Source organism: Sphaerodactylus townsendi, linkage group LG11 (assembly GCF_021028975.2).
Source record: "Sphaerodactylus townsendi isolate TG3544 linkage group LG11, MPM_Stown_v2.3, whole genome shotgun sequence".
NCBI lineage: Eukaryota > Metazoa > Chordata > Lepidosauria > Squamata > Sphaerodactylidae > Sphaerodactylus > Sphaerodactylus townsendi.
The window spans coordinates 55,334,151-55,351,370 of record NC_059435.1 but is presented as its reverse complement, the minus strand read 5'-3'; the positions used below and the strand labels follow the sequence as shown (position 1 = coordinate 55,351,370).

The window sequence follows — 17,220 nt, the reverse complement described above, 5'->3', positions numbered from 1 at the left end:
ACACCGCCCAGAGCCCCTTGGGATGGGGCGGTATAAAAGTTTAAATAATAAATAAATAAATAAATAAATAAATAAAATGCTAGTTAATCTTCAGTCCTTTTGCTTTTTCAAAGAAAATAACTATTCACTAATCTCTGGCTTTACATAGCTTTAGTCGATAAGTCAAATTACTTCTAAAAAGTCTATAATTAACAATGGAATATGATAACAGGGATGTAAATATACAACCACAATGTCTTTAACCATAGATTGTAGCTAGGGTGCTTTCTAGTCAAAAATGCTTTGAAATGGTAGTAATAGGCTAGGTTAATGACCAAGCACTTAAAGACTTTTAATGGAAACATCATAAATAGTCATTACACTGTATGGCTCTTTTTTCCCTCAGGGATGATTTTTCAGCCCAATCCACAGCCAGAGGCACCCAGGGACCGTGTCACTGCTGTGCCAGTTCTAGAGGGCTTCCAGGTGCCACAGGGAGGCAGCAAACAGAAAAAAACTGCCCCAGGCCATCTACCCCTGCACCAGCATCCAATTGGATGCCAGTGTTCTTCCACAGTGGCACCAATTTCCAGGTTTTGCCATAGCGGAGCTGAGGGATGTTCAGCTGCTTGTGCCTTTTCCATCCAGGGTGCCCCTTATGGAGGAAGAAGGGGCAAATGTGTTAGTGCAGTGGGTGCCAATCCCACAGCCCATTTGGCCCCTGCCCACCTAGATTGGGCTGCCTATGTTGCCTGACTTATGTACCCCTGGCCACATCATATGTCACAAGCAGAGAGCTATAGCAGCAATCGTGGATGGGGGGCATATTAGAAATATCTGTATAACAATCTGCTAGCGTGGTGTAGTGGTCAAAAGTGGACTCTAATCTGGAGAACTGGGTTTGATTCCTCTTTCCTCCACTCCTCTGGTGAACTTTTATTGTGTCTCTGCTTCTACTCATGAAGGCTGCTGGGTGATCTTGGACTAGTCCCAGTTCTCTCATCCCACCTACCTCACAAGGTGTCCGTTGTGGAGAGAAGAAAGGAATGACTTTGTAAGTCGCTTTGAGACTCTTTATGGTTGAGAAAAGCATGGAATAAATCCAAATCTAAATCCTAACTGTCAAGCACTCTCTTATATCCCAGAGATAGATATAAACTGCTCTGTCATGCTTCCATGTACAGCTACCCTTCACTATACTCTTTTTCTGGAGAGCTGTCCCTGCTCTCTCCCTGAGGCAGAACTCAACTCTCTCTTCTTCTGTGTTCCCTCAGTAGCTCCTTCTCCTTCTTGAAGATGATTTGATACTGGAACAGCACTCCTATGGGCTCATCTCAGTGGCTGTTTTCAAGGACAGGACAGCCTTTTTGTCTGTCACAGTCACATACAGTGGAACCTCGGTTTTCGTTGGTAATCTGTCCGAAAAGAATCAATGAAAACCGAAACCGATGAAAACTGAGGCAAACTTTTCCATAGGAATCAATGTAAATCCAATTAATCCGTTCTAGGCACTCCAAAAAACATACCAAAACCACATTTTTGGTGAATAAACATAGTGTTTAATGCTGAAAACAGTAACAAACAATAACACTAGGACCAGCTTCAGAGCCAGTGGACCAATGTTGCACCAGAAAGCTGTCCAAAGAGGTCTGTTTCTGATGCCTCTTTAAGATTTGTCTGAAATGGGGCAAGACATGGTCATTAAACAAGTTGCAGACATTAAACAGCTTTGTCCAGGTGATTTTTCTCCGCAAACCCCTGAACCTTACTGCAAATCAATGATAACCGAGGCAAATCGATGAAAACCGAGACAAATTTTTCACTGAAAAAATAGATGAAAATCAAAACCGATGAAAACCGAAGGCAATGAAAACTGAGGTTCCACTGTACTGAATACTCCCATTTGCAAAAGAAATTCCTAACACTGAAATCAGACCTGTGAACTGCTGTGTACATTTTTTCCCATTTTGGTATAATTAAAACACACACACATGTGGGGTCATAAATGACATTGGTTAGGGGATCCTATGAGAGAAAAGAGTGTTTGGGTACATAACATAGTAGCAGCTCTCTCTTTTTTTTGTGTGTGATGCAGACAGGTAGGTGATTAGCACTAAGGCAAACATAAAAACAGCACTTCAGAGTGATGAGAAAAGTCCTGTATTTGTGTACTGAGAATTAAAATTCAAGGAGTTGAACCAATCTGTCAACACTATAATCTGGTAAGAAAAGTTCAAGAAGTTCTACTCTAATTTGTGGGATTTTGCATGTATTTGGAAATGTCTCAGCCACCTAGCAACAGCATAAAACGTTTAATTCTCAGATAGCTGAGCTCATGCTGGTTGAGTAGGAAGAATGGCAAAGGAGGATCAGAGAAGAACAAGGAAGCCTGAAGCTCCGGAACCAACAGGGAGTCTAATAGGGGCAGACAGAATGGTCAGAGGTCGGCATGCTGGGTCAGAAGCACAGAGCAGAACAGAATACATTTTCCTTCATGGTACAACTCCACATGTTCTTGCCTCCCAATGGTTCGCTCAAAAAAAAAATCAAGCTGTACTCAGTGCTAAGCTCTGTATGAATTCAGAATGAATTACAGAAAGAACTACATTATTTATAATTTGCTTGTCTTGCATACATTTGGCCAACTCACACACTTTGTCCTCAGTCCAATATTTAAGGGTGATGTGAGAAAGGGGGATCTATAAAAATGGTGAGTGGGTAGCAAAAATCTTGGAAAGCTGTGTAGCCTGACCTCCCAACACTGAAGCCTTTGCAAATTCCTGCTCCCAAATTAGCAAACACCAAAAACCTCGTCAACCGGATAGAAGATGTGCAGGAAAGGCAAACATTAGGCTAAAATGTACAGCAGATATTGTTTAAAACATAAATATTTTGCTTTCTCTGCATTTGGTCTCTGATCTGACTCCCACTTTCCAGTTTTAGTCTCAAATGAGGTTGCGAACATTCAGGTGGGGGCTGGAAATCTCCTAAAATTAAAGCTGATCTCCAGAGTACATAGATTGTTTATTTCTTTCTTTCTTTAAAACATCTATTCCACTTCTGGAGAAAATGGCTACTTTGGAAGGTGGACCCCACTAAGGTCCCTTCCCTCCCTAAACCCCTCTCTTCCAGGCTCCAAATCTCCACATATTTTCCAACCTGGAGATGGCAACCCTATTCCAAATATTCACCTTCTTCTCTTCACAAATTTATAGATATCTGTACAAAAACATATTCTCTCCCTGCTTCCTAGAACTGTAATCCATACCTTCACAGTCTCCTGTAATACTGAAGAAATTATATTGCACAATATTTCTCCTCGACAAGGAGACCAACCTTTGTCTTATAACATCTCTGCCACCTTCAACAATGTCCTTCTTAAGGAAATAAATCTTTCCTAGAACATTAGTTAACCTTTGCAAAAAAAGCCTCTTTGCCCTCAGATTATCCAAGCCTCATTGTGTCAAACCTTAATTATAATCAGAGAAGATGTAAGACAGAATGGTGAAAGAGTCTTCTCAAGGTCTAACGGGCCAATTTGGATGCTAAGATGCATATTTAGGACCTCATCCTGGCTCTCGCCACAGTCACTGGCCTCCTTTCAGTAGATGCAAACTGCTATGTAAACAGGAACATAGTTTTGCCTCATTGGGCACCATTTAAACTCATGGGAATTCGAGTGAGAATGCAGGGCATTTGTCAGCCAGTGCATGAGATGTGTTCAGCATTTCAAACACTGGGTTAGCCTCCTCTGGAGTCGTGTACTGGGATTTGCAAGCCTCAGTCCTGCAAGATGGATTTTTCCTCAGCCATTTCCAGGGCTTTCAAATTACTCTAATTTACCCTGTTCTTTAATGTTCTCCTTTACCTGACAGAACAGGCTTGCATTCAATTATTTGGATCAGATGCTAAAAATAACTCCAGATCTGATACCACATAATCCGACAGAACTGATAAAATACAAGTCAGGAGCGCCTAAAGAAATATTTAGAATGTGCTACTATGGTTACTCTCTGAGCAGGGGTTAATGCCTTTCCCTGCTTCAAAATCCTGTAAGAAAAGATGCATATCATTTTCATCAGCTGCAGGTTTCGACTTTGAAACTAGTTTGGGAAAATAAAAGTTTTGTACTTCTTACAGAGTAAGATCCAACCACCAACCATATCGGAAGGTGGTAGCTATTTGGGTCATAGCTCCGCACCTGGAATGACTGATGTGTTAAATTTGGTCATGACCTTCCTCCCCTCCCCCAACAAAAAGCCTGTCTGAAGAGGAAAAAAAGGTCATCTGAGATATCTTCAAAGCAATAGCATACCAGTTTCTACAACCCCCGCACAGACACAGCAACTGGTTCCCTTCTGAAGGTACAGAAATACAGTCTTGACATTTTGACTCCAACGAGAAGATAGTTCAGTAAGAAAACAGAACTATTATGTAGAAATTATTACACTCCATATCTGGCAATAGTATATCTTAAGAAACTAGACTCTGAACCTGCCTCATCTCTTCAAAGAACCAGCCTCCTCTCTGTTACTGAACAACACTAAGTCTTAAGAACTGGATGAGCTAGAAATGAAAATAAATAAATAAATAAATAAATAAATATGATCTAAGGAACGAATGAATGAGTTTAAATCTACAAAGTTCTTACGGCAGCAACATTAATGAAAAGGACTACATTTTAAAGCCTTTATTGACTTTTTCCTCTGCCAATTAAATTTCCCTTAAAAAATTCACTCCAACTGATTTGAGTAAATATATTCACAGCTTAAAATTTACTCAAGAAATGTAGCCTGCTATTCTGTTAGATGTAGGTTTGAGAAAAGACTGCTGCTTTGTTAAAGTTTAATCAGTATTTCAATTCATCCAGTGTACCTTCTTTACTTTTTTTTTAAAAAAAACTGATTAAATGGAATGAACACTAAAAAAGAATTTCACAGGCAGTTGCTGCTTGGTATTTAATGCACTTCAGTGAACTGTAAAATACATTGTACTGATATTACACATGAGGGTCTCATCCCATTTGATAAAAGTTACTGTACATATCTAGTATTGAGTCCATTTTTCTCCCCAATAGTCTAATACTAATTACATTTTGGGAAGCAAACAAAAATGGATCAAGGCAAACTTCCCTGGGGAGAAAATTTTGTTCTTTAAGTGCTGATGCTGAGAAGACACTATCATTTGTAACTACTCATACCTCAGAACATGAACATGTAGCAAAGTCTTCTGGGAAGATCTTAAAAAGCAGATAGATTGTGTAAGGGTCAGCAACCTTTTATAATTAAAGAGCCAAACTTCATAGAAATTCAAAGCAAGAGATCAACGAAGCAGCAATATAAGAAATCCTATTTGCATAACTGAAAATGTACAACTTAACATTCCTAATAACTGACACGCTAATTAATAATCCATAAAATTTCTACAGACTAAATGCTAGCTGTCATGAGTTCTTAAGAAGTGGAACATACAAGGTCTCATGATTAGTAATACATATACACAGGAACACCCTGAATGATTGGAATGTACTTCAGAGACTTCAGCAACTCATGAACACAATATTAAGAAGTTCAGTAATTGTGTGAAGTTGCTATACATGGAAAAGAGGGATTGATTATTCTTATCCAAGGGAAAGGCTGAGGATACTTGGCTTTTCCTATACTAATTACCTCCTCTCCCCTCATCTGCATGGGTGGGGGAAAGTGGAGAGAAGTGAAAAAACCAAAAGTAACAAAACACACATTGCCCTGCTTCACTTTCCCTGTGCAGACAGGAGAAATAATGTGCTCTGCCTGCTCCTGAAAAGCACAAGGTTTCTCTGATCTATTTTCATCCTGGAGAGAAGTGAGTAGTGGAGTGCCATAGGGTTCTGTCCTGGGCCCAGTGCTATTCAATATTTTTATCAATGACTTGGATAGTGAAATAGAGGGCATGTTAATCAAATGTGCAGATGATACCAAATTAGGAGAAATACCCTGGAGGAAAGGGCAGGATTCAAAATGATCTGGACAAATTAGAGAGCTGAGTTAAAACTAACAAAATGCATTTCAACAGAGATAAATGGAAGATTCTGCACTTAGGTAGAAAAAATGAAATGCAGAGATACTGGATGGGTGACACCTTGCTTGACAACAGTATATGTAAAAGGAATCAGGGGGTCTTGGTAGACCACAAACTGAACATGAGTCAGCAGTGTGTTATGGCAGCCAAGAAATGCAATTCTGGGATGCATCAATAAGAGTATAATGTCTAGGGAAGTAATTGTACCACTCTACTCTGCATTAGTCAGACCTCACCTAGAGTACTGTGTTCAGTGATGGGCACCACAATTTAAAAAGGATATTGACAAGATGTAACATGTCCAGAGGAAGGCAACCAAAATGGTAAAAGGTCTGGAATCCATGCCCTATGAAGAGAGGCTCAGGGAGCTGGGAATGTTTAGTCTGGAGAAGTGAAAGTTAAGGGGGGACATGAAAGCTACCGTATATACTCGCATATAAGTTGACTTTTTCAGGACAGTTTTTGTGCTGAAAAAGCCCTCCTCAACTTATACGTGAGCCACTCACCCACCGCCGCCATCCACCGCCACCCTGGAGCCAAGCCTCAGAGCCAGCCGGGGAAAGGAAAAGCCAAGCCTCAGAACCAACCAAGCCTCAGAGCCGGAAAAGAAAAGATGAGTGGCTGAGTGAGTGAGTAAGGGGAAGCAAGGAAATGCCAGACAGAGCAGTCATCTGCTTTTTGGGTTTCCTTGCTTGCAAAGCAGGCAAATGCTCTGTCTGGCATTTCCTTGCTTGCAAGTAAGGAAACGCCAGAGCAGCCAAGGGCTGGGGCTGCTGTGCAGAAAGGGATCACCTGGGAGGCAGCGGGAGGGGAAGCTTTATCCAGTGGGGAGCTGGAGTGCCCCAGCCTCTTCCCTGGCCTCTCCTGCCTGCTTTGGAGTTACCACCATAGACTTATACACAAGTCAATAAGTTTTCCCAGTTTTTGGTGGTAAAATTAGGTGCCTTGACTTATACACGAGTATATACGGTATGTTTAAATACTTGAAGGGATGTCATGTTGATGAGGGAGCAGGCTTGTTTTCTGCTGTCCCAGAGACTAGGACACAGAATAATGGATTCAAGGTGTAGGAAAAGAGATTCCACCTAAACATTAGGAAGAACTTTCTGACTGTCAGGGCTGTTCAACAGTAGAATTCACTGCCTCGGAGAGTGGTGGAGTCTCCTTCTTTGGAGGTTTTTAAACAGAGGCTGGATGATCATATGTCAAGAGTGTTTGATTGTGTGCTCCTGCATGGCAGGGGGTTGGACTTGATGGCCCTTGTGGTCCCTTCCAACTCTATGATTCTATGAGTTCTGAAGAGGGGGAAGCATATGCACAATTAAGAATCTGACTCGAAGGTAATGTATGCTTGACCTGAAAAGACCAAATGTGTGCAAAAGGCCGTTATTATTTGACAAATGAATACAGTAATTGTATTTACAACCAAATCATGCTCTCACCCTCCTTGCTAAGGTCAGGCAGATTATGTGGAATACTGAAACTTGTCAGATGTCTCCATAATTTTAAGGGCTAAATGGAAGAGAAACTTATGGCAATATGGAAAAGCAGTTTTTTTCTGCTTTAGTGTTCCTTGCCAATATGATCTTGAATTGAAGATTCTCTGGCTTGAGGGAAGGAGGGAAATACGATAAACTATGAGCTCAAAAGTCCAAAAGCTCAATAAAATATAATTTTGCTTCTGATTGCTTAAATGAAATACAGGGAAGTCGAGCATATTACAGCCAGTTCAATTTAAGCACACGTTAAAGTAGTATTTTTCAATACTCTGAAAGCTGCGGGGTGGGGGGGGGGGGAGGGGACCTGCTATAAAAGCCCTGTAATATTAATCTAAAATAATCACAGGGACTTAAATATACTGCAAAAAACAGTGGCTTATTTTCTTTTTTCTTTTCTAAATTTGTAATTTCAGTAATATTAAAACATGATATTGAGCAGAAACAGTTTGATTTTCTCTGGAAACTTACACCTTAATTACATATACATGAGACATCTTTTCTGCCAAGATGGATTTGGTATTAGATACAGTATTAAGGTTGCAGCTACTATACAACACTGTAAACAGATGATTACTTCTGTAATGAACAAACAACCTGCAGCCCTGTTGATTGCTTAATGTTAAAAAGCAACAAGAAATAATACATTATGGATGTACTTCTGCATGAAATAATTTGGTCTAAACTGGGTAGTACTAAGATGGAAATATATTTTCCAATGTTTGTTGTCTTTCCCCTTATATATTCTAACCTAATTGAAGCCAACAAAATTCACCTTTGAACAGCATTCATGTGGTATAACTAAGGAGTGGCAATAGGAAGGGACAAAGAAAACATCATGGACCAACAAATGGGGCTCTTTATATGCATACACCCTAAAAATCTGCAGGTACATAATACTGGTCTTTATAGTTCTTCGTAATTCCTAAGTAATTCCTAATTCCTCTAACAGGATGGTTTAGTTTAAAATCAAGACGATTTAAAGAATGATTTATGACTCAAAGAAAAAACAACCCTGATTTAAATAGATCCATGAAATAATTTCCTTTTTTGTTGCAAAGATATTTCCTAAAAAATGTACACAAAACTACTCAAATAAATATTAAAAGAGTTGATTTTAAACAAAAAGAGAAGCATTATTCAGTCTCTGCGATCAGTCAGAACACTTCCTCAGGCACTCCACATGTGTTCACACTACAGCATGCTGCCTGAAGAGACATAGTATAATTAAAAACATACATCAGGATGGGTTGATTAGGACTTACCTTAACCCTCAGAAGCAATGTGCAATATCTAGCAGGGTCTGATAGGTTGAGGAGGAAAGGTTAATTTAAAAATGCAAGTCTGTCAGAAGCAGTATTGTTTACTTTTGGAATGAGGCATATAAGGTCTTGGGAACAGGAGAAGCCACCTGATTAGTTGTTGCATCCTGTACTCTGGCTAAAATACTTGATGTCACAGTGAGGGAGGAAAATATCTCCCTGTGAAGAACTATCTGAATGGCTTTTGAATATGGAATCTCTTGAGTGAAGAACTACCTTTAAAACAACATCTCTGAGGAGAGTAGTTCATTCAGTCTATGTGATTGGTTCTACTGATATCAGCCTGTGAGCTGTGTGAAAGCAATAATTTACACAGACTGAGAGAACTGGTGATGGGGGTTAATTGAGGGGCCAAGCTTATATACACCAGTGAGGAATATATCTTCCAGAGTGAGGGAAGAATAATTCTGGGTACCAGTTAGTCTGGTTTAATGGGTTTTTGCTTTGTTTTTCCTCAAAAGAGAGTAATTTATGTTTTAATTTTGGGATGATAACCATGAGGGCTGCATCAGGGTACTGAGTATATGTACCAAGCCTGTTAGGAAACTGTATGTATACTATTCATAGCCAGTTCGATCTTAAGTAACTGTACTACCTAAGAAACATTTAAGCTAACTAAGAACTGAAACAGAACAAACTTGTTAAGCCTGTGCGTGAAAACCAAATACTGAATTTCTCTGCCAAGCTCGTATGTATGTCTGTATGATATATGTATGTTTCTTCTGCCTTATCTATTCCTTCCATCCAAGTTATTTACCTTCCTTTCCCATCTTCTCTCTGTTAAATACATCTTTGATTCTCTTTAAGTGTTAAATCTGCCGCATTATTATTTTGTGTGCCTTATTAAGGGGTTGCCTGGAAGGGTTTATATTAACAGGCATCCCTCACTTTCTGGGATAGTTATAGAGCTGAGGGAAAATGTTTTTGTTTCACCTTATGCTACCATTTCTGAAGCTCCTCAGTCCCTGAAGGGAAAAAGACAGGAAAAATCTGACAAGACCGGCCTGTGAGTTGTTTCCCTGCCAGAAGAAGTTAGGAAAGTGAAGGGATCTGTCACACAGAGCATTTAAAGAGAGGTGTCACTTGATGTGCACTCATCATGGAAGGAGAAACACCTGGGGAAATTTAAGTCCTTGGAGTCCTCCATATCTTCTCAGCCCCTCGTATGCAGTTTAGGAAGGAAGCCATGACTAGGTGTCTTGTTTCCAGAGTCCTGATTGGCAGCCTCAATGGGTGGTAATGACAAAGAAGATTCAGCACAGAATCCCAAAAGAGGCAACCTAGATGAGAATTGGGAAGTTTGAGGATGGAAAGATGAGGAGCCCCTACTCTTTCTGGTGGCTTGAAAACAGATCAATGGGTTCAATTTGCACAAGAGAGAAAATTAAAATGGAGATTTGGCACTCAGGAAGAATAAGAAATTTGAAATAATCATTGTTTTTCAATTGTTTGATGGCTGGAGATAAAGTAATATGGTGGTGTGAATCTTGCTACAAAGGGAAGAGATCAGGGACTGTGAAGTGTTGATTCCCGAGGATCCACAACTGTGGAAATGGGATTTCCTTTCCCAACAGCTCACTTAAATAAGTGCGCTGATTAAGAAGACAATAGCAAATCATACCTGCAGAGGGGAACAGTTTCTTTGCTGCATGTTCCACCATTTTTGCAATATGACTCTGGACAGGCTGGGGAAAAATAAGTAAAAAAACAACAACTATGTCAAAGGCATAGGTGTAAATATTCATGTAGATATTCTTTAGGTACCATGCAATCACAAGATTTACTATTTTTAAAATGAACATGTGTCTGCATGATTTTATATTTATACTCTTTTTAAAAATTGCATTTACTCCTTCTCCCTCTGCCTGTATTTCTAGATACATTCATACAAATCAAGATTTATGGCACAATCAAATCAAAGTTGAGGGCTTGTCGCAGTGATTTCAGTGAGATCGGGGCCTAATTAAAGACAATGCCCAATCTAGGTTTATATTATTTTACTTTTACCTAACTCTGTCGAATATATACCTATTAAGGATTATTGAGACTACGTGGCATTCAAGTGAATTGTACATTTTCTATTTTAAATTTCAAATAGAATCTTATCTCCCTTCTCTTACTTTGTTTATGTTCTTTCTTCTTTTCTTGTTTCTTGGTAAAGCAAGAGCTCAGACCCCACTTCTTTCTCTTGTGATTTAAAGATACACAGAAACCTCCACATCACAATCTGACAACCGTATTAATCAGATAAGTTGTTCCAGTGCCTTCAAACTGCTTTTAATTTTCTGCAGGAGTGTGAGTGTGCGTGCGTGCGTGCATGTGACAAGTAGTGTTAAGTCACAGCCAACTTATGGCAATCCATAAAGGCAAGAGACTAACAGAGGTGGTTTGCCATTGCCTGCCTCTGAATAACAACTTTGATATTCTTTGGCAGTCTCCCACCCAAGTACTAACTAGGGCTGATCCCGCTTAGCCTCTGAGATCTAGAGAGGTCAAACTAGCCTGGGCCATTCAGGTCAGTGCCTTGCAGGACTAATATGTCTCTGGCAGAATTTTCACGGTCAAAATGTCCTGTGGTATATCTGGGAGTGTACCTGCTGTGGCACTTTTTGCCGTCTTTCCTGGGCCCAAAGGGCTCAGGAAGCTGACAAAAGCCCCCCCCCCCAAATGCTCCTTTTGATGTCAGTGCAGGATCCTCTGTCAGAGGAAGGCTGGCATGGTAGCAGTGCTGGCACCCAGTGTTGCATTGCCATGCAACTTCCCAACATTAGTATAAGTGCATTTGTGCAGGTTTAAATGCCCCTTACACTGGTGCAAGAGGCATTTACATCAGCACTAGGTTCACACGGCCTCCTCAGCAGTTTTGCCTCACTGCCCTCAGGACTGCACTGTAAGTGTTCCTGTGGGAAATCTGAACACATTTTACCCCATAAGCCCTGTGTATTTTATTAATTTTCTACAGGAGAAATAAACATGCCAGCCTCTATGGTGAATTAGATTTTGATTTAAAACTAGCAGATTACCTGAACAGCTAGATTCATCAAGGAAGAAATCAATGCAGTCTACAATACCATTGCAGCGCTGGGAAACTGGAATACAGGTATTAGTTGAGGGACACAACAAAGACCCATTGAAGCAATCTTTAATGGCTGGATGAAAGAGAGATACAAGATAGTTAGTAAAAAGGTGCCTGTTATGAAACGTATTTATTTAGTTGTTTAGAAAAAATGCCACCTCTCCGGAGGAGCTGTGCAAGGTGGCTTCCAAAATAAAACACAGAGAAAACATAAAACAAAGATTATTAATTATAATGAACATTCAAAACCACATACCATCATGAAATAAGAAATACAGCTTATTTATTCATCCAACATATTAAGATGACTTTGGATTTATACCCTGCCTTTCTTCTCCTGTAAGGAGACTCAAGGCAACTTACAAACTTCTTTCCCTTCCTCTCCCCACAACAGACCCCTGTGAGGTAGGTGGGGCTGAGAGAGTTTTGAATAACAGTGACTAGCCCAAGGTTACCCAGCAAGCTTCATGAGTAGGAGCAGGGAAACAAGATAAGAGTCCACCACTCAGGTGGAGGAGTGGGGAATCAAACCTGGTTCTCCAGAAGAGTTCACCTGTTCCTCTTCAGACCCTACTTCAAAGCAATGTATTTAAATATGAATTTGTACCACAACTTGCTTCTGAATATGCACATTTTTATTTGTTCTATTTTTATTAGATTTCTATCCTGCCCTTCCCGGCCAAGATTGGACTCATGACGGTGTACAAACATAATTAAAATATTCAATTCCATGGAATCACATGTAAAATCAGTTTCAGATGGCAAACCAACAACTTAGACCTATGATAACAAACCAGTCTGTTTTGACCCAGACCTCATTGTCTGAGTATGAAGCAGAATTTCTCAACAAAGAGGGGCGATGCCAGTTAATATAACGCATAGGTGGCTAGCTGTTGGGAGGCCAGCAGATGGAATCAGAATAAATGCATGACCTCAGCCAAAGGCCCAGGGGAACATCTCTGTTTTTAGGCCCTATAGAACTGTTTAAGGTCTCACACAGCCCGGATGTCAGCTGACAGAGAGTTCCTGGAGTCAGAGCAGAGAAGGCCTTGGCTCTGATTGAGGCCAAACGCACATCCTTGGGACATGTGTTTGGTAATCATTCCTATGCTCCAATATGTTTTCTAATTCTGAAAAATCTTGCACTCATATTTGCGATATGGGCACAAATTGATCATTGTGCAGGTGCATGAAGAAGAATTTCCATCCTATTAAACACTTCATAGCTGAGATTCTTTCAGTGGATAGATTAACCTTATATTTGTAGTGTTATCCTAAGCAGAATTACATACTCTAAGTCGCACACCCTCAGTGCATGCAGCACCGAGAGCAGGAAATAGCAGTATAGAAGATTTATCTGATTTTAATCTGTTGAATTTTTAACGCCATCTGGATGGAATTATATTACATTGTTACACGTTTTATATTGATAGTTTGTGTAGATTTTATTGTTATCCTATGTTGGAAGCCACCCTGAGCCCTCAAGGGAAAGGATGGCCTATAAACAAAGTAAGTAAGTAAATAAAAATAAACATATACTTAAATATTCCCAACTGAAATCAGTGGGATTAAACACGCCTAACAGTGGCTGGGTCAAGCCCTTTGTGGTATCCTTTAATATCACTGACTCCTCTCCAGAGTTTGTAGGAATTCAGTGCACCCCTTTGCATGAAATATATGGGATATGCATAAAGATTGTGCCTTCCACATCCACAAGAGCAAGTGTACCAAATCTAACAATCAATTTCACTAACAACAGTTAAATTATTTATTCATGCATTTGGAATATCAATGCATCTAAATTCCACATTACGTTTTCTGAATTACAAAAAAAGCACATTAGAGATTGGGGCTTCATTATTATTAGAAATTTAATTTCCTATCTACATGGCACATATTAGGTTTTGATGTATGGAATGGAAACAAAAAGGTTTTCAAATTAATTGACAGTATAGCCCATTAACAAACTTGAAACGTAATTATAACATTATTCTTCCATTTGCAAAGTGCATTCTAAAAAAAAATATAAGCATTGAATTTACAGAGGAAAATTAGTGAACATGAATTGAAGAATGTTGCAGTTATTCTGACCATGGTTTGTGATCAGTTGTCATCCTACAATGTCACATCTCAGAGTTTCTAACAAATTTTCAACACAGAGTGCATTGAGGTAAATTAAACTGCTTGAGTGAACAGCGTTAGCCACATACTACAGAATTTAATACATTAATCTCTTGGACTTTCGATTTGTACAAGTAATTCATGTTCAAACTGGATTAGTTCAATTAGCTCAATTTTATGACAACCGGTTGAGTTTTATTTAAAACTTCAGTTGGTTTGATGAATAGGAACTGATCATGTTCATTAGAGCCAAGACCATATTGTGTAGAAGAAGTTATCATTCAGTGGGGGCAAAATGGTGTGAAGCCACCCTTTGTTTAAAGGTACATGGTATAAGCCTCAAAAACATTCATTTCTTTGTGATTAGTTGTAGCCTATCTGCAGAAAAGAAACTGGGACACATTTTTGTCAGAAAAATAGAATGTTTTACATTTATGATTTCCTCTTCTCCATCTGTGTAATGTTTTACAGAGAGGTTTACAGAGAGGAACTACTTATTATCGAATAGTTATTAACATCTTTAAAAGGTAACACTATGCATGGGATCTGCAAATGTATTCCAAAAATTATATCTTGGCTTCCACTAAAAACTACCAAAGGAGTTTTACAACACAACTTAGAACAACAATTTGATAATCAAATACAATAAAACTAATAAAATACAAAACAACAGACAACTAGTCAAGCTCCAATAACAACAGAATAATCCAGTAACCAATATGGGTCCAATACTAAAAGACAGGATAAAATCTTGAGAAAGCTGAGTGGCCACTGTTATCAGTTCAGCCCAAATGCTTGATAAAACAGAATGGTTTCGACAAGCTTTCTAAAACTTTGATGGACATTTCAAGCGAGAGGCTGTTTCCACACAACCCAATAACAGTGCCCCAGGGACGGTAAAAACACCGCCCCTGGGTTACTGTTCACACAGCAAGTGCTGCTACATAGCAGCAGTGCTGTGCTCGTGCTGGCCAAGCGGCGCAAAAATGCCGCTTTTGAAAACGCTGTGTTTTCCAAAAGCAGCGTCTTCCACCCACTGCCATGCGAATGGCAGCGGGAGGAAGGTGGCGTTGTCCCCCTGCCTTTCCCAAATAGCTCTTAACTTCTCCTGGCTTCTGTCGCATTGTGGAGGTCAGGGGACATGCTTCCTGGCCTCCGATTCCAGAGCCATCGCTCTGGCCACGGAGGGTGTGTGTGTTCTCTGGCCTTCACAACGCAGCAGAAACCAGGAGAAGGTAAGAGTCGTTTGGGGACGGTGCAGCCTGTGCGAAGGCTGCGCCGTTGGCTGCGCACCCAGTGGGACTGTCCATGTGAACAGTTCCAGGAGGTGTATCAACATCTATGGCAATGCACCCCCGCTCAGCTGGCTGTGCAGAAATGGCCAGAGAGTTCAAAAGTGCTGATGCCTTGACCAACAAGACCCTGTCCAGCATAATATCTGTCTGCTGAATTTTGAGCATAAGTGGCTAACAGAATAGGTCTATCCTACTGTCCTAAGTGGTTAGATGTATTGTTGCAAAACCCACAACAGCCAGTAAATGGTTAGAATTAGGTCAAAAAAGGTGGTACTTGAGGTATCTTAGAACCAAACAGCTTAGGGATCTAAAGGTAATAACTAGCACTTTGAACTGAGGTAGCAGAAACTGAATTCAAGCTGGCTTAATGTGCCCCTTGTGATTGAACCCAGTCTACAAACAAGACAACAGTCATTTTGAACCCATTGAAGTTCCTAAGAAATGTAGGGGATGACGTTTCTTAAAAATACAATATTTCTTAAAATTGGTTCTCTTCCATATCTTTTATGTATTAGTCCAAATAAAAAATATTATGCTTGTTTTCTTACTGTGATACAGCACAGTGACATGGTGATAACTTGTGTATCATGTCATCTTAGTTGCCTACAGGGGTTCTCAAACCCAGCAGAAATTATGAGTAGTCTGTAGGAGGTTTACTTGGAAGTAAACCCCATTTCACTCAGTGGGGCTTACTCCCATCGAAGTGTTCTTTAGATTACATCTTGTATCTAGATTGCTCATTCTCAATAACAATAACTGTGGTGGTCACTCAAGATCAAAGCATCCGCTGCCTCCTCAGAACTCTGCAATGTTCATCAATTCAGCATGTAGAAACCTCCTCCTTTGTATTAACCATTAACACTGGTTTAGACATTTATACTAGTTTTATTATTATTATTATTTATTTGACTTAATATACCGCCCAATCCCCGAAGGGCTCTGGGTTATGTAGGGTTGCCAACTCTGTGGTGGGGAAGTCTTAGGTATTTGGGGGCACTGTCTGGGGTGGGTGAGCCTAGGGAGGGGAGGAAGCTATCTGCTATGTGATACCATACAGTCCATGTAGTCTGGAGATCTTTTGTAATTCTTCCCTGCCTTGAGGTTGGGAGCCATTGTTATATGGGATAATTCAGGCTAAGGGATTCATAAAAATAATTTCTATGCCAGAAGTTAGAATTTCCGTGCAAATTTAGAAGGCAAAATTCCCACTGTATTCCTCTTGCATTCTGTGCAAATGCTTCTGTAGGTTTTTTTTTAGAGATAAGAGTCCAGTGGTGAAAATATAACATCACAGTAATAATAGCTTGGAGTAACATATCCAAGTCCCTTTTATTCTCTGCATGAATCATTAAGTGAAGGCTTTTAACTATAACTCCTGGAATTCAGTGGCCATTTAAATATTTCTACTTTTCCTTTAAAGTTGCATTTACTGCTTTGCAGTTAATGAATAGTATATATGGTCCAGGTTCCATGGTAGTTAAAACTGACTTTTGTGAGAGACAATTAACATTGCATATTAATGTTTCATGATGTTGATATTAAATATATGTATGATCATGAATGCTAATTAGTTTTCACAGGTGCAACTACTCTTGTTTGTACTGTGGGGAGAAAAAGATTTCAGTCCTTAAAGAATGTATCCCTTAGCCATTTGTCTACATTTCACGGTTTATAGGAATACAGCTCAAATCCTTTTGATTGCAGTATAACGGATACAGAAATAATTTCTCAGTTTTGCTACAAGCAGTTAGGCTATATGCTACACATATTATGTGCATGTTTTTTTTAAAAAAAACACCCTGGTTTTAAAATATATTTTCTTTAAAAACAATAAACAAGTAAGATTTATTTATATTTGCTAGAATTCATAG

At 39.6% G+C, this 17,220-nt stretch overlaps 1 protein-coding gene across 1 annotated transcript in view; it reads right to left on the bottom strand.

Moving 5' to 3' along the window:
* The window catches only part of MALRD1 (MAM and LDL receptor class A domain containing 1), a 268,644-nt gene that overhangs the window by 40,473 nt on the left and 210,951 nt on the right, over positions 1–17,220 (bottom strand). Inside the window, exons 28-29 of the mRNA XM_048510491.1 lie at positions 11,881–12,006; positions 10,479–10,542 (exon numbers count right to left, since the gene is read on the bottom strand). Coding sequence (XP_048366448.1) covers positions 10,479–10,542; positions 11,881–12,006 — 190 coding nt within the window. The remainder of the gene's footprint in view (positions 1–10,478; positions 10,543–11,880; positions 12,007–17,220) is intronic.